Genomic DNA, 24889 nt, shown 5'->3' with positions numbered 1-24889 from the left:
ACACTGGTGCTCTTTGAGGTGTAAAATGAATGTTATAAATGGGTGTAATTAGAAAGTACTTCTCATTTGACAGTTACAAATAACTAAATTTAGAGGTTCTTTATTCCATAAGAATAAATATTTTCCATAAAATAGTTGTGATTACTGTATATTTTTACATTTTGTAGGTACCAAATTATAATTGTCATTCTGAGGAATCTGGTTTGAAATTTATCAAATACAAATTGTCACTGCATTATTTCTACTTTTAGTGAGACATATTTTTAGGTGTAAATCATCTGCTTTAACATTGTTTTTAGAATGAAAAATCTTATACAACTTCTTGAAATTAACCAATCTCTTTAAAAAAATCTCATGCTAGAGCACAGATCTACTCAGGTTGAAGATCTGGAAGAAATAATGTATGAGAACGGTTAGGAGAGACCAGTTAAGTTTGACTAGACTTCATATTTTCTATTTCAGTGTGAAACTATCTTGAATTTACAAATATAGTATTATATTTTATAAAGTTTTGTAAAGTCCCAAACAATATTTCTAGTTTTGTAAAACAACTGTATGTTTAATCTGTTTCTGAAATCATTTTGCAATCTATGGAAACAGAGTAGTAATTGATCTTTCTAAATTGTGAACTTTATTGAGTCAGTCTAGATTACTCTTAAGAAGAGGTAATTTTTCAGTCTTTGCTTTTGAAGCAGCCATTAGGTTGAAAGTATATTTATCATATAAAACTTGATGCATTTTGCACTACTCTCTCCATTTGTATGCTGCAAATAACTGTAGTCTTTCAAATATGAAAAATCAGTCTGAAGTTTGTTTTAAATTCTAAATTCTTTTGTTTTAAAATCTTTAAATCTGGATATATTGCAAATGTCATGAGAGGTTTGATTTAGTAACTTGTGATGGAGGATTCTTTGGTTTGGTTAAGGCACTAACTTTACTTTTAAATTGTGAAAGCACCTGAGATATATAGATCTCCCTGTGGGAAATGTGAAAGAAAGGCACAACAGGTTTTTTTGTTTGTTTTAATATCATATGGACTTCTGTTTCTAAGCAATATTTACATATAATCAATAAACATATCCAAAAAGGACCATGAAATCTGAGAAGTGCTAATGGAGACTTGCTGGTACATAGGAACCTAGCAAATTCAGGAACCAAGGGGAAATGTTCTGAGAAAACATTTATGTTGTCAACCTCTATTGACTCTGTTTTTACAATAAAAAATATTTTATAACTTAAAAATAAAAAAAGTTCTTCAGAAAGAAGGAAAATGATATCAGTCAAAAACTCAGATCTACATAAAGAAAGGAAGAGCATCAGAGAAGGAATAAGTGATGCTAAAATAAAAACTTTTAGTTTTTAAATTCTTACTTGATCTAACAGATAACAACTTTTCAAAATAATAATAGCAACAATGTTTTCAATTATTATGCTTATATATATGTATAGAAAATATATGCTTATGTATAAGTGAAATGAATGACTACAACAATATAAGGAGTGGGACAGAGGAACTAGGAGTATTTTGTTATTATAAGGTACTTGCACTACCCATGAAGTATTAGAGTGTTATTTGAAAGTGGACTTGGATTAGTTGTAAATGTATATTGCAAACTCTAGGGCAACCACTAAAATAAGAAAAAAGGAGGAGGAGGACGAGGGGGAGAGGAAGGGGGAGAAGGAGAAGAACTGATATGCTAAGAAAAACGAGAAAATGGAATCATATAAAATGTTCAATTAAAACCACAAAAGGTGAAAAGAATGTGGAAGACAAAAATAGGAACAGAGAACAAGGGCATCAAATGGAAAACAATAGCAAAAAAGGTACTCATTAATCCAACTATGCTGATAATCAATTTAAATGTCAATGGTCTAAATACACCGATTAGAAGACAGGGATTGTCAGAATGGATCACAAAACAAGACCCAGTACATATCATCTACAAGAAATACACTTTAAATATAAGACACATATAGATTAAAATTAAAGTTATGGAGAAAGATATACCATGTTAACACTAATCAAAAGAAAGCAGGAGTAGCTATATTAATTTCTGACAGGGCAGACTTCAGAGCAAGGAAAGTTATCAGAGACATCAAAGGGCACAATGATAAAGGGGTCAATTCTCCAAGAAGACATTAAAATCCTTAATGTGTATGCACCTAACAACAGAGCACCAAAATATGTAAGGCAAAAACAGCGAACTGCAAGGAGAAACAGATGAACCAACTATTACGGCTGAAGACTTTAACACCCCTCTATCAGAAATAGACAGATACAGAAGGCAGAAAATCAGTAAGGACATAGTTGAAGTCAAGTCACATTAATAAACTGGATATTTATTGACTGCCTCTTCCAACAACAGCAGAACACACATTCTTCTCAAGTTCACATGGAACATTTACCAAGACAGAGCACAATCTGAGCCATAAAACACATCTTAACAATTTTAAAATAATAGAAATCATACAATGTCTGTTCTCAGACCACAGTGGAATTAAATCAGAAATCAGTAACAGAAATATATTTGGAAAAATCCCCAAATACTTGGAAATTAAATAACATACTGCTAAGTAACACATGAGTCAAAGAAGAAATCTCATGAGAAATTTTAAAATATTTTGAATTGATTGAAAATGAAAATACAACTTTTCATAATTAGTAGGATGCAGCAAAACCATCCTTGAAAGATACAATCTGCCAAAACTCACACATGTAATACAGTGTAAAAAATCTGTATCTATTAAAGAAATAAAATCAGTAATTAATAGCCTTCCAAGACAGACAGTACCAGGCTCAGATAGGTTCACGAGTGAATTCCAGGACCACACACTTAAGGAAGAAATTATACCAATCCTCTACAATATCTTCTAGAAGATGGAAGCAAAGGAAACATTTCCTTACTCCTTTTATGAGACCAGCATTACCCTAACACCAAAACCAACAAAGCCATTATAAGAAAAGACAACTGCAGACCAATATCTCTCACAAATATAGGTGTAGAAGTCCTCAACAAAATACTACCAAATTGAATCTAACAATGTATAAAAAGAAATATATATCATGACAAAGTATGACTTATCTCAGGTATGCAAGGCTGGTTCAATATTTGAAAATCAGTTAATGTAATCCATCACATCAACAGGCTAAAGAAGAAAAATCACAAAGCCTATCAATCAATGAAAAAGAAAACAAGCATTTGACAAAATCCAACACCCATTCATAATAAAATCTCTCAGCAATGAAGAAATAGAGGGGAACTGCCTTAACTTGATAAAGAACATCTACAAAGCCCTACAACTAACAACACGCTTAATGGTAAGAAACCAGAAGCTTTCTAGTTCCAAGAACAAGGCAAGGATGTCCCTTCTCACCACTCTTTTTCAATATTGCATTGGAAGTACTAGCTAATGCAATAAGACAAGAAAAGGAGGTAAAAGGTATAGTGCTTAGAAAGGAAGAAATAAAACTGTCTTTGTTTGCTGATGACGTGATTATCTATGCAGAAAATCTGAAAGAACTGACCAAAAAACTGGAACTAATAAGTGATTATAGCAATGTTGTAGGATACAAGGCTAATATACAAAGCCAATCACTTTCCTATTTATCAATAATGATTAAGTGGAATTTAACATTAAGAACATGATATCATTTGCATTAATCACCTAAAAACTGAAATACTTAGTTATAAATCTAAGAAAATATGTACAAGACTGAGGAAAACTACAAAACTGATGAAAAACAAAAACAGAACTAAATACATGTAAAGATATTCCATGTTCATGGGTAGGAAGTCTCGATGTTGTAAGGAGGCAGTTCTTCCCAGTGTGATCTATAGACTCACTGAAATCTCAATCAAAATCCCAGGAAATTATTTTGTAGAGATTGACAAACTGATTCTAAAGTTCACATGGAGATGCAAAAGACCCAGAATAGCCAACCTAACATTGAAGAAGTGTTGGACAACCAACACTACCTGACTTCAAGATTTACTGTAAAGCTATAGTAATCAAGGCAGTGTGTACTGGTGAAAGAATAGACAAACAGATCAATGGCACAGAAGAGAGAACCCAGAAATAGACCTCCATAAACATACAACTGATTTTCGAGAAAGGGGCAAAGGCAATACAAGGGAGCAAAGATAGTCTTTTTCAACAAATGGTGCTGGAACAACTGGATATCCGATGCAAAAAAAAAAAAAAAAAAAAGAACCTACCCACAGATTTTACACCCTTCACAAAAATTAACTCTAAATGGGTCATAAACCTAAATATAAAACTCAAAACTATGAAACTCCTAGAAGATAACATAGGAGGAGATTTAGGTGCCCTTGGATATGGCGATGACTTTTTAAATATAACACAAAAGGCATGATTAATGAAAGAAATAATTGATAAGCTGGACTTCATTAAAATTAAAAACTTTTGCTCTGCAAAAGACACTGTCAAGAGAATGAGAAGATAAGCCACAGACTGGGAGAAAATATTTGCACAAGACATATCTGATAAAAGCTTATCCAAAATGTGCAAGAACGCTTAAAACTCAACAATAAGAAAATGAACAACCCAATTAAAAAATAGGCAAAAGACTTGAGCGGAAACCTCACCGAAGAAGATACACAGATAGCATACAAGCATATGAGAAGATGCTCCACATCATATGGCATTAGGGAATTGCAAATTAAAACAAGATACCACTACACACGTTTTAGAATGGCCAAAATCTAAAACACTGACAACACCAAATGCTGGTGAGGATGTGGAGCAACAGGAATCCTCATTCATTCCTAGTGGAAATGAAAAACGTCTTCCACTTTGGAAGACAGTTCGGTAGTTTCTTACAAAACTAAACATACTCTTAGCTTACAATCCAGCAATCACACTCCCGGTATTTACCCAAATTAGTTGAAAATGTATGTCTACACAAAAACCAGCACACGGATGTCTACAGCAGTTTTATTCATAATTATGAAAACCTGGAAACAACTAAGATATCCTTTAGTAAGTGAACGGCTAAATAAACTGTGGTAAGTTCATACAATGGAATATTATTCAACACTAAAAATACATTAGTTATTAACCCATGAAAGACATGGAGGAAACTTATGAACACTACTAAGTGAAAGAAGGCAATCTGAAAAGACTATATATTATATGAGTCCAACTATATGACTTTCTGGGAAAGCAGAACCACAGAGACAGTAAAAAGATCAGTGATTGCCAGGGGTTGGGGGGAGGCAAGGATGAATAGCCAAAGCACAGAGGATTTTTAGGGCAGTGAAACTATCCGTATGATACTATAATGGTGGATACAACACACTGTACATTTGTCCAAACCCACAGTATATCCAACACCAAGAGGGAACCCTAATGTAAACTGAGGGATAATGATGTATCAATTTAAGTTCACTGATTGTAACAAATGTATCAGTCTGGTGGGGACGTTGATAGTGAGGGAGGCTGTCCATGGGTGGGGGTAGGAGGGTATATTGGAAATCTCTGTACTTGATCCTCAATTTTGCTGTGAACCGAAAACTGCTCTAAAAGTTAGTCTATTAAAACACACACACACACACACACACACACACACACACACACACACACACACACACACACACACACACACACACACACACAGTTTCTGGAGTGAAACCAGGCAGGATGACCAGACCTCCTACTGGCCCTTCACGGCCTGGTCCCTGACCTAGAGGGAGGGACAGCGCAGACTCCACTCCCCCTCCTTCCCAACCCAGGCTTGAAGAGTTCAAGTGAATTATGGAGCTGAAGATGCCCACAGAACCAAAGGCAGGGGTGTGGGGATGGGGGAGCATGTGCGCTGATGGGAGAGGACCTTTCTCAGACAATATAAACGAACGAGAAAGCTCCACCACAGCCTGGCCATGGTGCCAAATCCATTAACTGAGTTATTACTAACAATGCCTGAAAATCCTCAGAGCCTCCCAGACTGCAGGCAACAGCACTCAGCTCTGAATCCTCTGTCCCACTCCCCATAGCAACAGCTACCCTTTGACACACAGCCCACCTCACCTGCACCTGCCCACCAACTTCACGCAAGTCGTCTTCTGTCTCTTCTTGAGGTGACAGAAAGGACAAGAATGAAGCAACCAAATGAAGAGCGAGAATTTCTTAGCAGAGGCAGCTTATCTAGGTGATTTAGTCACTGGCGCCCCCTGGTGTTGTAACGCCAGACCTGTCCATCCTAATGAAACAATTAGCTCAGGTTGGCTGGTCAGCAAGATAGGATCGGTCTTCGTAGACTTTGTTTTTCATTTTTTTAAATTCTGTTATTTCCCTAGGAGAACTGTCTAGTTGTCCCAATAGGTTAAGTTAAAAAAAAAATCCAATAACATGTCAGTTAAAATGGACCACATGAAAAAGCAACTTTGAAAGTGCTTTGAAAAGTCTGGAAACAAGAGGGCAAAGTTGGCCGAGGCAGGGGAACTTGACATAATTTAGGCAGCCACAGTGGGGCTCCTGGAAGCTGTAAGGTGACACCCAGAGGCTGCAGATCAGTAAGAGAAAGTGGATGTGCCAGTTGGAATCAAAAGAAAGGGGAAGTCAGAAAGAGAAAAACAAATACTGTATGCTAACACATATATATGGAATCTAAGGAAAAAAAAAAAGGTCATGAAGAACCTACGGGTAAGACGGGAATAAAGACACAGACCTACTAGAGAATGGACTTGAGGATATGGGGAGGGGGAAGGGTAAGCAGGGACGAAGTGAGAGAGTGGCATGGACATATATACACTACCAAATGTAAAACAGATAGCTAGAGGGAAGCAGCTGCATAGCACGGGGAGATCAGCTCGGTGCTTTGTGACCACATGGAGGGGTGGGATAGGGAGGGTGGGAGGGAGGGAGACGCAAGAGGGAAGAGATATGGGAACATATGTATATGTATAACTGATTCACTTTGTTATAAAGCAGAAACTAACACACCATTGTAAAGCAATTATACTCCAATAAAGATGATTAAAAAAAAAGAAAGGGGAAACGTTTGGGGCAGACAAACCAGGCAAATCACCCCCCTTCTGCACTCCTCTGCCCCATCCCGATTGGTGAGCACCCAGGCCCAGTGGCAAGGCTCCCAAACCCCTCATAGCTCGAGGCTGCCCCTAAGGCTTCCCTTTCCAGGCAGCTTCATATTGTTCATTTTCAACTGTTCCACCTGGATGAACTGCACTGGGAAGAAACAGCTGCCCTGCTGGGGCTCTTCTAAAAGGAGGATCATTATAGTACTACTACCTAGTTTTTCATCACGTATTTGTTGAGCTCCTACTCTGTGCTGGGTGGTACTGCAGCAGCAGTGTCATCCTCAGGACAGATGGGGGCTCGAGCACTCTGACCTTCATTTTGGCTTCCATGTTTCCAGCCTTTTCATAGCTGGGATTAAAGCGAGGGTTGCAATGGGGCAAGTCAGGCTGTTGGGATTTCTCCCAAAGCAAGCAGATGACACTGTCAGAACAATCACAAAGGGAGATGGGCAGGCCTATGTGCCCTGCAGAAATCTCTTTACATGAGGGTTACTTGGCCCTAGAGGGTAAGCCAGGGGAGTGGTTTGATTTCGTAACAGATTAGTCAGCCACGCCACACTCAGAGGCAGAGCACACACAATTTTGAAAAGGAAATCGTGTGCTTGTGCCATGGAGGTTGGCAGGGGTGGGAGAGTGACTGATGCAGAGTCCTGGGCAGAAGATAAGAACAGGAGGTTAGAGGGGAGCTCCTTGGGGGTTAAACTGGGCACCGTCACCAGATAGAGACTGGGCACTGGAACCACCATTCAAAGCTTTCCAGAAGCAATGACTGGCCAACTGTCTGCTACGTGGCATTCCTCGGACGAAAACTCTGACTGAGTCTCCCACTGACCTTCCACTTATGATGCGGGGCATTTGTCATGATCCCCAGGCATTGCCAGCTGCTACTGCAAGGATTCAGAATCAACCAAGGAGACTCCTGTGGCATTTCAGTGCTGAGCAGGGAACTGAGTCTTCCTCCCCTGCCCTCTAGGTATAACTCGTTACCTACCTAGAACATCTTCCCCTGCCCTCCTTTCCAGGTCCTTCTCCTCCCTCAAGGTGTAGCTCAAGCCCCATTCCCCCCAGAAAGCCTGTCCTGACCAACTTCCTGTTGGCCTCTCTTGCCCTTGAACTGCTCACACATATTTCTGATTCACTGCTTGAATTGTTGTCTATATTTAACTTATGTTTTAATGCCCAAGTAGAGGGCAAGTTTCTAGAATACTAAAGTGATGTTTTATCTCCAAGTTCTCCCTGATGCCTTGCACAAACCCGGATGCCATGCTTTTCAGTGTGTTCTAATTCTGTGGAAATTAGTTAACACATAGGCAGCAAAAATGACCAGACCCCAGCAGATAATAGGTAACTGAAATCCTGAAGTCACTACCTAGGCAGTTTCTGATCATGCAAAATTAAATGTCGAGGCACAAGAAGGTGAAGCAGGCAGTGAACATGACTTATGTAAAAACAAACAAGCAACAAACAGACGAAAAGTGTCCTTCTGTAATTCCCTCCTTATGTGGTTCAACCACAAAAGATAGGGCTTGAAGTTACTACAGGACTTCTACGAGCATTTCTTCATAATTATTCATACAAATGCATGAAGATGCATATATGAGGATGTCTGCAGCAGCATTAAATGGTGAGGACACAGAAACAAGTAAATGTCCATCAAGAAGGTAAGCTTTAAATAATATATGGAATGTCCCATGGTGTGGAATATTAAACAGCCAGTAAAAAGAATGATGTAACCTTATATATGCTGACTTGTAGGAAAAGCAAATTATAGAACAATGCATATAGCTTAATTAATTAACTTAATTAACAAACATTTATTGGATGCTAACGTGCCCGGCGCTGTTCTAGATGCTGGGGAAACAGCAGAGAACAAAATAGACCGAAAACACCTCTGCCCTCATGGACCTTATATTCTGATTAGGAGAGAAAGAAATAAACATAAAATATAGGTAATTTAAGTTATTAGAACGTGACAATTGTTGTAAAGAGGAAAAGAAAGCAGAGGAAGGTGAAGGAAGTTAAGAGATGGGAGCTTCAGTTTTCAAAAGGGTAGACCTCCCAGAGAAGGTGATCGTATTTCTCTGTGTGTGTGTGTGTGTGTACGGTGGGAAGGGGGGTGGGCAGCTTCTAAGTTGGCTTATAATAATCTCCACCTTCTGGTATCTGACCCTTCACACCATTCCCTCCCATTAAATGGGGGGCTGGATGTAGTGATTCTCTTTTAACGAACAGAAAATGTCAAAAGTGATGGGATGTCATTTTTGAGATTAGGTTACAAAACAGTACGGCTTCTGTTTTGGGCATCCCCTCTTGCTTTCCTGTTGGCTTGCTCTGAAGGAGACCAGCTTCCATGCTGTAAGTTGCCCTCTGGAGAGGCCCATGTGGCAAAGAACTGATGTCTCTAGCCAACAGCAACATGAGTGAGCTTGGAAGGGATTCTCTTCCAGTTGAACCTTCAGATGAGACCAAAGCTCTACCTGTCAGCTTGATGCAAACTCATGAGAAAACCTAAGTCAGAAGCACTCAACTAAGCTGCATTCAGATTTTTAACCCAGAGAAACTCTGAGGTAATAAATATTGGTTGTTTTAAGCCACTAGGTTTTGGGATAATGTGTTATGCACCAGCAGATGCCTATTACAGCGTATATGTGTGTATGTAAGTATTCATGCAACAAATGCACACAGAAAGGCTTGAAAGGATCCACAGCAAATTGTTAGTAGCAGTTAAGGCTGGGGATGGATGTGGAAAAAGAACACAAAGGATTTTAATATTTTTTATACATATGCTTAAGACTTAAGTCTTGCTTGAATCTTTCCTAGTGAGAATTATTTATGTATTATTTGTGGCTTTGTTTGTTTGTTTTTTGGCCATGCTGCGTGGCATGAGGGATCTTAGTTCCCCGAGCAGGGATTGAACCCATGTCCCCTGCCATGGAAGTGCGGAGTCTTAACCACCAGACAGCCAGGGAAGTCCCTTGTGTTTTTTTTTAATTCTAAAAATACGAATAAAAGTTGAAGATATGACAAGGAACCTAGCTGTCAAAAAATAATAGTGAAGGGCTGATATTTTCAAAAATGATGAGAATAAAAATCCTTTTTCATGTCTCTAATGCTTTTTAAATATCCAAAAAGGAAGGAAGGGAGGGAGGGAGGGAGGGAGGGGGGAGGGAGAGAGAAGACCTTTCCTTCCGCCTATCTTTATGGCTCTTGCAGCCACCACGAGGTATATACAGCTAAGATCACTCTGTTTTCATTACGTTCATTATAATTCTCAGAAGGCAGGTGGGCAGTTGGGGTCACCCGGCCAATGGGCCCTGCCTGTGATTGCCCAGCCAGGCAGTGACAGAACCAGGACAGACCAGTTCCCTGGACTCCTAATCTGGGATCTTCACTGGCCACAGCTCTCTGCCTAAGGGGTTTCCCCCAAACAAGATGGCCTGTTCTTCATTACCCACGGGACAGTGACACTCTGCCCCTTAGCCCACAAAAGCAGGCTCGGATCACAGCTGTTACTAGGATAGGATCTGAGAGAGAGTCAGGAAGCCAGGAAGGAGATGCTTCAGGAATTTCCAGGCCAGAACTTTCCCAACTGTACCTATCCTCCACCTCGGTACAGAGCTGCAGTCAGAGGGGACAGGCAGGAGTAGGGAGCCCACCACAGATGGGGACCGGCAAACCAGGAGGGCACTGTGGATTGTGAAAAGAGGTCTGGATTTCTGTTAAATTACCCTTCGGTGCCTGATGACTTCAGGGCAGCTGTGCTGGAGACATGAGTGTGAGCTCATGGGCAGAAGAGAGGCGGGCAGTGACCCACAGGACACGTGAGAACCCCACATCTTCTTTAGAGAAGGAAACACAAATCCTAAGGTATTGGGAGTCTCTACCTCCACACGGAAATAACTCCATGAGTCAATGGAAAAACAAAACACAGGTGCAAAAGGACCCTGGGGGTTCACTGCAGGTGGTCAGGTTGGGGAAGCAGCACAGTTCAAATAAAGTGAAGAACAAAAAGGGTTCAAATGCCTCAGTGACGCTAACATTTGAACGTCTGAAGCTAATTTCTGGACTAATAGTGGCTGAGGGCTCAGACAGACCCTCAACGAGCCTGGAGAGAGACACAGCAACTGTGCCAGCACTCAAATCATAAGACAAAAGACAGGAGGGAATTCCCTGGCAGTCCAGTAGTTAGGACTCCGTGCTTTCACTGCCGAGGGCGCAAGGTTCAATACCTGGTTGGGGAATTAAGATCCCGCAAGCCACGTGGCACAGCTAAAAACAAAAACAAAACAAAACAAAACAAAAAAACATAGGACAGGAATGAAATATTTTGCCTTATCACTTACTTAGTGCTGGTGTTTTTCTGCCCTGATTAAGGACTCAGTTACCAAAAACAGCCCGTGAGCATCCTCCAAGCATCTGTCCCCTCTGGGCTGTGGGAGGGAGGTGGCAGCCCGGAGGACAGAGGTGCATCCCAATAGGCCCCTTGTTGTATCCCCTTTGCACACTGTTCTCCATTCTCCACCAGTAAAACGGGGGTAATTATGTTCCCTCTCCCTGGCTGACAGAGGGACGATCCCTGAAAGAGTACATGCACCACACTTGAACCCATGTGGCTCAGGCAATTTTAGGCTGAAGGGAGAGTGACCAGGACAGTCTCATGGATCCTTCCCTATAGACCCAGGCTCGAGAGAAACTGGTTTCACTAAAAATACCTAAACCGATTATCGCCAGGAGCGGGACAGGCAACAAAGCTGAAGCCAAAGACCAGCAGGCCAAGTGGCTGGTGTCCCACCACGACCAGGGGATAGGGGCTCCAGCCCAGGAGGCCAAGCCAGCCTGATCCAGCAGAGGTGAGGATCTGACGGAGTCTCCCCGAGCAGGAGAGGGCACGGAGCACGGGTCAGAGCCAGGGCAGGAGCCCGCTGCCTGGGTTTAACTCCAGCTCCATGGGGACTTGCTCTGGGACCCCAGGCAGGTAACTAAGTCTTGATTTCCTTTTCTTAGCAATCATAGGAGCGGAACCAGGCTTAGACCCAGACACGAGGGGCCCCTGCCCTGGCCCTTCCTGGCCTCTTCTAGTCATCAAACTCTCCACAGGGTAAGGGGCCGGGAGGGGCAGAAAGACTTGAGGTTGAAAAAGGATCAAAAGTGAGAAGCAAACACAGGGGATTGGCGGGGGGTGGGGGGCAGTGAAACCACTCTGTATGATACGTGTCATCATACATTTGTCAAAACCCATAGAGTATCCGACACCAAGAGTGAAATTAATGTAAATTACGGACATTGGGTGATTATGATGTGTCAATGTAAGTTCAGCGACTGTAAGAAATGTATCACTCTGGTGGAGGTGGTGATGGTGGCGGAGGCTCAGTGTATGTGGGGTCAGGGGGTATATGGGAAATCTCTGTACCTTCAGTTCAGTTCTGCTGTGAATCCAAAACTACTCTAAAAAAATAAAGTCTATTAATTGAGAGAGAGAGACAGGAACAGCAAGAGTAGGAAAGGAGCAAGGAGGAAATGGCCAAGTCCTGGTAGCAGAGGAAAAGGACAGGGAACATCTGTGAACTTTTGCTGGGGGCCCTAAATTCTGAACAGCCTTTACCTTCTCGTCTCTGTGTGGCCTGACCCCCTCACGTTCCCCTGGGCTCCAGTGAACAGGAATCCTTGCTCTAGGCAGCCTCGTTCATCCCATCCTTTACTTGAGCAGGCTTGAGAGTGTTTCCTGCCAAAACAGAGCTGAGTACACCATCCCTGGGCCCTGCCTTCTCCCGGGGTCGTCCAGGGACCCACAGCCCTAGTTGCTGCGTCTGGGCATCTGGGCTGCTTTCTAAAGATATCAGTACTTATGATATGACGAATCTTCATTTAGATTCCCTAGATATATCAATAATTAATAGATTTACTAAAAACCAGACATGGCTTCATCAGAGTCCCATCCAAAGCAGGCACTCTGCTTCCCAGCAACCCCACTCAACTTTCCAAAAAATGCATCACTCCTCTGAAAACATCTGAGATTCCTGCTGCATTGTTTTCTTTCTCTTCCTTTGTTTTAATGTCACGTAATGGCAAAAAGGATTTCGGGTAGGCCCTGTTTCTTTCAGGTCACGTGCTAGAATTCTAGAAAGGGAAATGTGAATGTCTGGGAAGCTCACACAGGACACGAGATGTGTCAGCAGCCAGCACTTCCTCCTGTCCTGGGGCAGGTCATCCTCATTTCCCACGACAGCTGTTTCCAACCCTGCTCACGCCTTCCACACCACCCCCACTTCTCACCTCAACTTTGAACAGGATCTCCTGTTTCAGAAATCCTTATTTTTATTTGCAATGCCCTCAAAAGATTCAGAACTTAAATGATCACTCTGCCTAATCACCTCCTCCTGGACTCCCTTCCCCAACATAGGACACATATCTGTACCCTGGCCTGGCCTTGAGGCTTTCCCTCCACAGGGAGAAGGGGTATCCATCTCTCTGTCCCTGTTCTGTCAATGGTCCCCTGTCTCTCCTGGCTCACCATTTCCACTGTCTTTTTCCTGATTATATAAAATAACCTGAAAATACTTCACCCTCCATTCTCACTTCAGCCTCTGCACTTGGGCATCCATCCCCACTGCCCCACCAAGACAGCTCCTGCTGAGGGCACTAGTGACCTCCCTGTTGTTAAATCCAACCCCATGTTCAACTTTTTTTTAAGTTTTATTGAAGCATAATTGACCTACAACACTATGTTATTTCCAGGTGCACAACACAGTGATTCAATATTTCTATACATTACAAAATGAGCACAATAAGTCTAGTTACCATCTGTCACCATACAAGGATACTACAGTATTACTGAGTCTATGCCCCATGCTGTACATTTCATCCTTGTGACTGACTCACTTATTTTGTAACTGGAAGTTTTTACCTCAATCTCCCTTACCTATTTCACTCCCCCCCTCCCCCCATCAACCACCTGTTTGTTCTCTGTTTCTATGTCTGTTTCTGTTTTGTGTTTGTTCACTTGATGTTTTATAGATTCCACATATAAGTGAAATCATACAGCATTTGTTTTTCTCTGTCTGACTTATTTAACTTAGCATAATACCCTCTAGGTCTATCCATGTTGTCACAAATGGCAAGATTTAATTAATTTTTATGGCTGAGTACTATTCCATTGTGTGTGTGTGTGTGTGTGTGTGTGTGTGTATACATCTTTATCCATTCATCTATCAATGGACACTTAGGTTGCTTCCATATCTTGGCTATTGTAAATAATGCTGCAATGAACACAGGGGTACATATATCTTTTCAAATTAGTGTTTCTATTTTCTTCAGGAAAATACCCAGAAGTGGAATTGCTGGATCATATGGTGGTTCTATTTTCCCATGTTCTACTTCTTACTTTAATAACTTCTTGGAAACATTTGGCACTATCCATCATTTCCTTCTTTAAATTTTAAAAAAATACTCTACTCTTTTGGCTTCCATGATGCCATCCCTTGCTACTTTTCCTCCTACCTCTGAGGTCTTTCCCTCCCAGCTCCTTTGCACACTCATCCTAGGATGCTGGTACCCCACCCCACCCCCCAGATTCCCAAGTTGTTTTCTTCTTTCTTCACACTCAAGGTACTTATCCTGGGGATGACATCTACTTTATAGGTTTAACTACTACTTAGACACTGACAAATCCCAAATCTAAATGCTCAGTCTAGACTTCTCCTCGGAGTTTCGATGAGAACGTCCAACAGTCAGACAGCTCCATGTAAACTTCCCACAGGCACCTCAAAGTTAACATGCCCCCAGCTCAACTCCACCATCACTGCCTCCAGCCCTGCCCTCCCTCATGTGTTCCCTGTCTCAGCGAGTAGTGTCGCCATCCTCCCAGTTGGATCTCGTCACTACAGCCAATAAATCACTCCTCGATACCTCTTAAGTGGGTTTCCTTCTTTATTCCCACTACAGCCAGTACCTTATTTCCAGTCCTCATAATTTCTCATTGGGATCCCTTCAATGACCAATTGGTTCATGGCTTTAGCTTTCCTTCTTATACTTTACCTTTCTCCAATTTTTCCACAATAGGTATTTATCAATAATACATTCACTAATAATAACATACTGATTTTATAACATAAAGTAATTTCATAAAATTTAATGTTTTTCATTTTTTAATTAAATTTAAAATAATAAAACACTGTTTTAAAATAATGTCCATGAGACGTTCCTGCCCAATAGTTCATGGTTGTCCAACTCTGTGAGCAGGTTGGGACCAGCTTGTGAAACTGGACACTCTATCCAGGCCCCCAGGGTATGTCCCCACCTCCCCATATTACATGCCATAACCTGTGCCACTTAGCACTCATTTGAGCAGAAATCAATTCACAGGCAGGACAGCAGGAAACAGAGGAAGAAACTCAAGACTCAGAAGTCAAGGTTCAAACCCTACTTCTGCTCACAAGCTACATGACATGTTCAAATTACTTAGTCTCTGAGCCCGTTTCCTCATGGGGGCCATGGGCGTAATATAACATCTATCACAGGCCTACAAAGGATCAATAAGATGTGACAGTGCTTTAGCAGGGTTCCTTCCAAGAGTGAGCTCTGAACCACAGATGGTGACAGAAGAATCTCTATGACTTATTTCAGGGCCCACCTCTGAAAACTTTTCTTCCCTTCTACTCTAATGTATTTTTTCCTTAAATTTCTTCTGCACTTTCATAGGCTCATCTTGTCTCCCCAGCTTGTTCACTATCTTAAAAGATGGAGCCATGCCTTCCTTCTTCTGGTTCCCTCTACAGAGTCCCTTGAATGGCCTCTGCACAGAGACTGCTTAACAAATGCTCAGAGTAACTAATAAGGGCTTAGCGAGGGCTTGGGCTCAGTCCTCTGGCCAGGCCTGGAACGCGCTCTCAAGGCTACGAAAAGATTCTTTAAGAGGAGGGACATCGGGGTGCAGGTGCGGGGGGAGGAGGCCAGGACCAGCGCCTTACCTTTGCACTGCAAACCCTGCCGCAAGAGGCCCCAGAGCAAGGAGCCGCAGTGGTCGCAGAAGGTGGGAACCTTGTAGTTGTGGATCCCGAACTTGTGGGGCATGTTGACACTGAACCGCTGGGAGCCCACCTGCAGGGACGGCAAAACACAGGGTCACCGCTAAGCTCCTTGCTCTGAAAGCTGCCCTGGGAAAGAGGTGAAGAGAACCTCCCTGCTGGGACCCTTATCCCACTCTCTCTGCTGCTCTGCTGGACTCTGCTCCCCCACCAGTCCCCTCCGGGACTCCAGACCTCCAACTCCCATGGCACACAGCACTCAACCTGTACCTCACATTTTGACCTTAAAGAACTGTCATTATGTGCTTTTAATGCTGCTTGAGCACCAAAGCCTAGCTAGGCAGAGTCTTTCTGCAGCCTGATGGTGGATGTGGGATTCTGTGAACACCCAAGAACCCAGCACAGCTGTGGAAACCGTAGGTCATCAGTTAGGACCAACAACCACCACGATGGAGATGGCTAACACTGAGTGGTGACCACTAAGGGCGCTGAGGCGTCGGTGCTGACCACAGGCCAGGCACCACCAGCTCAGTTAAACCTCACCGCCACCCTACGGGGTGCGCACGAGTTTACAAATGAGGAAATTAAGGAACAGGGAGATTAAGAGATGTGCCTGCAGGCGGGTGCGTGGCAGAGCCAGGATTTGAGGCTGTGGCTCTGAATTCAGGGCCCAGGCTTTTTAACCACTATGCTGCCACTCATTATTTAAAAGGAGTAAAGAGAAGGTGGCAAGACCGAAGGGCAGAGGATGGCGGAGAGGAGTCCAGGCATCTGATCTGCAGGCCTGGGTCTGCCACCAGCCCCCTGTGAGGTCTCAGGCAAGTTTCCTGACTTCTCGGGGCTTTGGATTCCTTATCCAGCAAAGAAGGATGACACCCCCAACCCACCTAATATGACAAGATTGTGGGGTCAGTGACACGCTGGGGGTGGAAGAGGTGGGAAACATTAACTGAAGCAAGACGTCAGCAGGGGTCTCCCTCTGCCCTCTAAGAGACGCTCTCCACCTATTGATACATCTCTAGCCACACGAACAAAATCTGCCCCTCTCAGGACAGCAGGGCACCATCACCCGAGAGCTCCTGGGCTCGAGAGAGCATCACTCTTGCTACTCCAGGCACTAGGGACAGCGCACAGCAGAGGAGCTGTCCTTGGCTCACTGCTGCCCGGTGAGTGAAAAGCCCTCATGGGGGGGTGGTGAGAGCTGGGCACAGACATGAATGTGAACACAAACACCGAGGTATGTGCACACACACCCTGAGGGTCACTAGCTTCATATCAATCTCCTTATCACCCGGCAACAAGGAATGGCTGGTCCTGCCGCTGCACCAGCATCTTACTGAGCCCTGCTTGAGGTGCATCGGCTGTCTACTGTGCACTTACCCCAGTACCAGCATCCCAGTATTTACTGAAAACAATCGTGCCCACCCCTCCGTAGATTTGCAGCACAGGTGTGCCTATTTGTGAATATAAATAAACCTGTAGAGGTTCGCAGTTCATAAGATTTACGAGACTTTTTTTTTTTTTTTTAACTTACTGAGACTTATGAGATCCTTGAAAGCAGGAATCACGTATTCCTCTTTATTTCATTGGGACATGGAACAATTATCTGGCATACAGGAAGTGCTCAATAAACGCTCAATAAAATGTCCATAAGAAGGAAGACAGACAGACAGCAAGCTAATCATCTTTTTCTTTCATTTACTTAAACTAATGAGGGTAACAACATACTTCGGGTTATGATCCTAGACCAGGAGCCAGGAGACCCGGGTGACAGTGACTTGCAATTTCTACCCTGTCAGTAGAACCTCTGTAAATAATTTTGGTGCTTTGTACTGTCTGCCCTCCAGGGACACGGGACACTCAATCTAAGCCTCGTCCCTTCCTGATTTCCAGAGATGGCGTGAAATCAGAAGGAGATAAAAGATGGAAAATGCTTTGGATGTTGAGATGTCACTTGGCTGAATTCTTTTTAAGAAGCAGGTAGAAGATCTCTATAGGTGACTCCTTTTAGAAGCCAAAGTAAAAACCCATTTGATTATAAACCCAGCTGATTATAAATCCACCCAAGGCCTCTCTGACTCCCAAATCTAATGGCCTGATTATACAGTATTTATTTATTTCACCAAGAATTAAAATCATGTATTTGAAATCAATTGTCATGAACACAGATAACTTCGCTACTTAGATTCACACCTGTCATCTTCCCCAAAAGGTGTTTTTTAATTTTTTTAATTTTTTTTTTTTGCGGTACGCGGGCCTCTCACTGTTGTGGTCTCTCCCGTTGCAGAGCACAGGCTCCGGACGCGCAGGCCCAGCGGCCACGGCTCACGGGCCCAGCCGCTCCGCGGCATGTGGGATCCTCCCAGACCAGAGCACGAACCCACGTCCCCCGCATCGGCAGGTGGACTCTCAACCACTGCGCCACCAGGGAAGCCCCCCAAAAGGTTTTTACATCTGTTAGTAGAACCACTCTTCTAATCACTCAGTTAGGAGAAACCTGGCTTCAAGTCGAATCTTCTCTCTTCCTTACCCCTAACAACTTCTCTAACAGTCAATCTAACACTAGTTTCTAAGATTAAGAGAACACAGTGGTCAAGGGCTCAGACTCCGGAACTGACTAGCTGGATTTGAACGTGGCTTTTTCATATACTGGGCTGTGAGGTTTGGGGCAAGTTAATCTGACCTCTCTATGCTCCTATTCTCTCTGTTGGAAAGTGAAGGTAATAACAACATGGATTTCGTTAAGGTTGTTAAGGCTTTAAAAAACATACGATAAAGTGCTTAAATCAGTGCACAGCAAGTACTCAATAAATGTCAGCTATTATTGTTATTATTGCGGTTCTTTCAGGCTCCTTAAGTGTTTCTTAGATTTGCTAATCCCACTCCATTTCCCCATCACCTCATAAAGATAAGGTTCCCGCTTGCATGTTGTGTCTCTTACTACTTACGAACTGTGTGGATCCCTTGACATGCCAGTGAGCCCCATCACTGTTCCGATGAGATAATGACATAAAATAACTCACATTTTCCTTGTGATCTTTCATTTGGGGATCACACAGCTCTTGGCATCCTATTCACACACCTAAACCCGACTCTGAGCCACACTCATTCTGTAGGCTGTACCTCACATTGGAAGACTGTGGACAACTCCCTTCATTTTTGATCAACACAATAAAGACAGCAGCGGGACCTCAAAGAGATAATAAGGTTTCTCTTGGGGACCACAGAGGAGGCAGTGGAAGGTGGGGATGGCGGTGAAGAAAGCCCAGAATTTCAATGCTATAAATATTTACCTCGTCAGGAGTTTCCTGTTTCTTTAATCCAGCGCACTTCGTAATTATGAGCTCATGGCATCGCTTGTGGACCACGCAAGTGCAAACTGCAAAGAGCAAAACACGAGATGGCTGAGCGACAAGTAGGGGCAGAAAGGTTCCAACCTGAGATTCGACTAGGTCTCTGCAGAGGAGCGGGTGGAGGGGGGGAAGCCGCACCCTTCTGTCTCTGTAGCCAAGTCTTAATGTAACGCCCTACCTGAAGCCCTTTATGCAGTCATTTCAAAGCACTCTGCCATCAGAGCCATTAGGGTTTCCTAAGTGCTCTGGAGAAGAATGGACCATTTATATCCAAAGGGCATCAGCAGTTTCCTCTAGTTTCAGGAGTATCAATCAATTTTCTTGCTTCTCTATGCCAAGGTCAGGGAACAATGGCCAGCCATGAAGCACTGTCTACCCAGGGAACTGCCGCTCTGAATGTGCTCTATTCAGGGTCCCACCAGGGTTGGCTGGGGTGACAGGCAGGCCGGCCGGCCGCAGGCAAATGGATGTTTTGTGGCACAGAAGTGCTCTAGCTTCTTGATCTGCTTGTGCCCTTCTGTGCCAAACAAAAATTTCATTTAATGTAATACTTCCCCAAGAAGTGGCCTATAGCTCCGTCTTTAGTGTCACGGGCCATTTTGGGCAGCAGGTAGCTGCAAGTAACCTAAGAAGTCTCACGTGTGTAACTGCGTACATGCTACCCCCGAGACACAGTCATGTCCCACAGAAGCTACCCCAGTCCCCCAGGGGTGAGACCCAAGTCAACCAGTGGCTGGGCGAGGAGACGGGATGGTCTCCCAGCTCCAACCACACAGAAACCTCAACATGACCTCATCACATACCCACCATCCAGTTCTGGACAACTTAACCTCGCATCTGTAGTCAGTTAACTGGGGAAAAAAACAAACCCTCCCATACTTTCAAGTGACTGTTAAATGTTTAAGAGCTAATGACGGCACTGAAGAGACAAAACAGAGAACCAGCAAGGACCATTAGTGATACTGAATAAAACAAGCTGGCGAGGGAGCTTCTTCAGGGAGTGGGAGAGTGAGGGAGCTGACAGAACACACAGAACCCGGCTCACGACACAGGCGGCCTCTAATGGGCATCTTACGGAAGTTTTACATTTCATGGGGGAAGAAGAAGGTGCACCAGAGAGGCTACAAAACAAGGCTGAGACCCCTGGGACACCTGCAGATGGTGGTCCCGCACATCTGCTCCCACACAATTATGGGGGAGAGATGGCCAGGCAGGGACAAAGGAAAATCAGGGCCTTGCTTTGTGGGGAGGGAGCGTAAGCGTGCACAGCGTACAGAGCTCTGGATGTCACCCAACCCAGCACCCGCCTCCCACAAGCAGGGGTGATCTGGATCGACCTGGGGGCCCCAAGGATTTACTTCATACAATACCCTCTTACCTTGACATTGGTATCCCTGCTTTCCTATGACACCCCTGAAAAGAAGAACACGGCCCTTTAAGAAGATGAATTTCAGTAGGTCAAAAGCCACACAAAGCCAGCCCATACCCATCATTCCAGTCGCTGCCCACAGTGCCCCAAGCACACTGGAGTCCACCCAGCAGTGGGGTAGTGATCTCACTCCCAGTTGCAGGGTGCCTTAAAATGACTCTCTCTGAAGGCCACTGGGTGCAAGGTTTGCTCAGTGTCAGGGCTCAGTTTCCTATACAAACAACCATTCCAGGGGCCCAGCTGTGCTCTGGAAAGCCACGAAGACTCTGCTTGCTTTCCACAGGCCTCGAGGCGTCGAGTGTGCCCTTCTTCATGGATAAACGTGGAGGAGGGCTGTCGCTGGCAGGCAGAGTCCCTGAGCATTGCAGAAGCAGCCAAGGGCTATGGGGCAGTCTGTGGCCAGGACTGGGAGCTCAATCTACCACCTGAAGGTCAGCACCAGAGAGTCCTTCCATGGCCAGAGTAGGGTACCCCTAGGGCAGGTTTAGGGTCAGCCTGGACACAGAACCACCCAACCCACCTGGCCTGAGCCCTGTCCTCGGGGCACCATCACCAAGTGGTCAGCTCCCTGCAGTGAAAACCCAGCCCAGCGAAAGGGCCAGAAGTCATTAGGGCTGCAGCTAAGGAAGCCTAGAGTTGAGTGGTGCTGGCCATGGGTTAGAGAAGACCTGAGTCTCTAAGACTAAGCTTTCAGAACCTGTTCCCCCTATTCTTGACCAAAATACATAGATGGAGGTCAGATGGTTGGCAGCCCCAGGAATGAGACACGTCTGAGGGTGGAGTGGGGCATTATTTCTGCTTCAGTCAGGTTGACTTTGCTCTAAGCTGTGTCACCTCAGATGTCCACGCCAACCTCTATGATTAGTTCTAGAACACCATGAGGATGAGATGAGGCTTTCCTGGATACCATGGGAATCCAGGGGGTCCTCAGTGCAATTCGAATGTCCCTCTTCTGGGTTCATGTTGCAGTGTGGGCTTGTTCACTTTCCCCTGCAGGATCCCAGTGTGTTGGCAAACTCCACATCAGTTTCAGAAAGGATGCCAGGAAGACTGAGCATGAGCTATTATCGTGCTTACCAGGGGTGGAATCAGGCCTCTGACACTTCCTAGCTGGAGGGCCGTAGAGTGGTTTCTGAGCCTCAGTACTGTTGTTAGTGGAATGGGGTTCATAATACATAGCTCATAGGATGCTGGGAAGAGTTAATTAGAGATTTCCAGAGCCAAAGAGAGACCCTGGCACATGGTAGGTATTCATCAAAAGTTCCCTGCTTATCCCCAAGGCCAGTGTTCCTTATGTTTCTCCACCTCCCCAAAAGGCCTACTACTTACCTATCTCTGCCTGTCAAAATCCTAGTCATCATGAAAGGAGAAATGCCACCTCCTCCAGGAAGCCTTCCCTGAGCACTCCAGGCAACGCTCCTCTCTCCCTCCTCTGAAATCTTAGCATCCTATCAGCACCAGTGTTATGACAGTTACTAAGAACTGCTTTGTATTATAAATACTAGCAATCAAATATTTTAAGCTTATTATGGAAAAATTCAGATGTATATTAGAAGAGAGAGATGAATATAGTGGACCCTCATGTACCCATCACCCAGATCCAACAACGATCAATACATGGCCAGCCTTGTTTCATCTCTACCCCTGGCCCCTCGCCCCTCCTTCCAGCTTATATTTTTCCTAAACAAATCTGAGACATCCTATCATTTCATTTGTAAATAATTCAGCTTGCCTCTCTAAAAGATAAGGATTTTTTAAAAAAATAAACCACAATACCATTATTGATTATAAAATCTTAACTCCTTAAATATGATGTATGATACGATCCTAAGTATAGAGGCACCAGGAACCATAGTTTCTTCTTTCTATCTATCCCCCCCAAGCACCACTCAGCCTTCCAGAAAAGTCTTCTATAGTCAGAAAAAGAAATAAAGCACATCAGCATTTTTTACGTAAAGTTTCTAATCTCCTGACCCATTCCCCCCACCTCTCATTGCCAAGAAAGCATAACTAGAGGTTTCCAGGAAAGAGGGCCTTACCAGATAAAATCCCTGCAGTGGGAACAGTAGGTGGGCTGCCGAAGGTAGGTAGCCATGAACTTGTGGCCGTTGACCTGGTGGACCCTGCGCCTGACAGCCCCCTGCCGCTTCCTGGGCCGCATGCGCTCCCGGAACACGCGTTCTTCATTGTCTTTGGGGGCTGGGGAAGGATAAGAGCACAGGAGAAAACACAGTCTGGATTAGCGTCCCTTGAAATAACCTCCTGCAGGAGAGCTCCAGCCTCAGGGATATGGAGGTAGAAGGGGGCGTGGGCGCAGCCTCCACTGGTAGAGGGACTCGGGTCTGAGGAGCCTCACTGCTCAGCTCCAGCGAGCAAGCACGTGACGGGAAGGCTCAGACTGTGCACTTTGCCATGACAGCTGCACTCAGCATCCATCCCAACCCCAGGCCTGCTCCAGGTCTGGCCGCTCCACTCCTCCCCACACCAGCTACGTGTTGCAAGGGTGCAGGGTCAGAAGGCTCAGCGTTCAAATCTCCCTGAAACTTCTGAGTAGCATGACCTTGGTGCTCCTGGCCCAGAGCCTCGGCGGGCACTGTCCTCTGTCAATGGGGATAACACCAAGAGGCGTGGCCTGGAGTCAGTGGTGCGACTTCCCTCCACCCCCGGCTGCCTAATAAACCTGACTTTTCTTCCTTCTCCCTCTTACCTAGACTAGGACAATAAAGAGCCTTTCCCCAAAGGTTAAAAGGAGAGGGAAATAAAACAGTGTGAAAGCAGACAGTTTCCAGAAGGCTCAAGAACCACCCCCATGGGCTTGAAGACCCTACTGGAGACACAAAGAGCCTCCTCATTTCTTCCTTCCCTCCCCTTGGAAGCCTGTGCCAAACCTAAGGACACCCTGCAAAGGGACAACAAAAATAATAATAAAGATTGTTATGGACTGAATGTTTGTGCCACCCCTGCCCTCCCCTCCCCATTCATATGTTAAAGCCCTGAACCCCAGTGCGATAGCATTTGCAGGGGGTGCCTTTAGGGGGTAATTAGGTTTAGATGCAGGCATGAGGGTGGGCCCCCATGATGGGATTAATACTATTACAAGAAAAGGAAAAGTGGGACTTCCCTGGTGGTCCGGTGGGTAATACTCCATGCTCCCAATGCAGGGGTCCCCTGTTCGATCCCTGGTCAGGGAACTAGATACTGCATGTATGCCACAACTAAGAGTCTGCATGCTGCAACTGAGAGTCCACATACCTCAACTAAGACCCGGCGCAGCCAAAATAAATAAATAAATATTTAAAAAGGAAAAGACCTGAGCTGGCTCACTCTCTGCCATGTGCGGACGCAGTGAGAAGGTGGCTGTCCACCAGCCAGGAAGAGAGTCCTCACCAGAACCCAACCATGCTGGCACCTTGATCTCGGACGTCCCGCCTCCAGAACTGTGAGAAATAAATATCTGCTATCTAAGCCTCCCAGTCTATGGTATTTTGTTGCGGCAGCCCGAGGAGACTAAGACAGTGATGATAATGGCTAATGTTTGCCGAGGGCTTACACTCTGGCAGGTACTATGCTAAATGCATGACACGTGTCATCACAACAACCCCACCTGAGGGGTACTGCTATTACCCGCCTTTTGCAGGTGTGCAGGCTGAGGAATGAAGAGTTCAAGTAGCCTGTTTCTGTTAATACAGCTGTCTAGTGGTGGAGCCCAGATTCTAACCCAGAGAGGGAGACGTCAAGGTTCCACCAGCCACATGCTGCTCTGAGGGACAGCCCACTCTCCCTACAGTAAGTCCCCAGAGCTCTCACGGGGTGGCTCTCGTTAAGGAAGAGCTGAGCTGCTTGTGGCTTTCCCGAGGGCAGGGGATACAGGCTATAGGTCTCCTACTAAGCTCCTGTCACTCTCAAGTATGCCCCGGAAGGTCACCTGCATGGCACAACTGAAAATGCACGAGGAAGGTTCCATGCCCCCCAAATCCCCCCTGCACCAGCCAGTGCCCAACACTCCAGCATAACAGTGTCAGTCCT

General features: G+C 44.6%; 1 protein-coding gene across 2 annotated transcripts in view; it reads right to left on the bottom strand.

Annotated features, from left to right (window-relative positions):
- PRKCE (protein kinase C epsilon) overlaps nucleotides 1-24889 on the bottom strand; it is a 507953-nt gene that overhangs the window by 169140 nt on the left and 313924 nt on the right. For both annotated transcript variants that reach the window (XM_082851881.1, XM_082851882.1), the window contains exons 3-6: nucleotides 22903-23062; nucleotides 20813-20847; nucleotides 19375-19460; nucleotides 16025-16154 (exon numbers count right to left, since the gene is read on the bottom strand). In XM_082851881.1, the coding sequence (XP_082708007.1) occupies nucleotides 16025-16154; nucleotides 19375-19460; nucleotides 20813-20847; nucleotides 22903-23062 (411 nt within the window). The remainder of the gene's footprint in view (nucleotides 1-16024; nucleotides 16155-19374; nucleotides 19461-20812; nucleotides 20848-22902; nucleotides 23063-24889) is intronic.

The sequence above is a fragment of the Leucopleurus acutus genome (assembly GCF_964270905.1).
Source record: "Leucopleurus acutus genome assembly, chromosome: 12".
Lineage (NCBI taxonomy): Eukaryota > Metazoa > Chordata > Mammalia > Artiodactyla > Delphinidae > Leucopleurus > Leucopleurus acutus.
The sequence above is the reverse complement of the archived record's forward strand: the minus strand, read 5'-3'. Positions and strand labels throughout refer to the sequence as shown.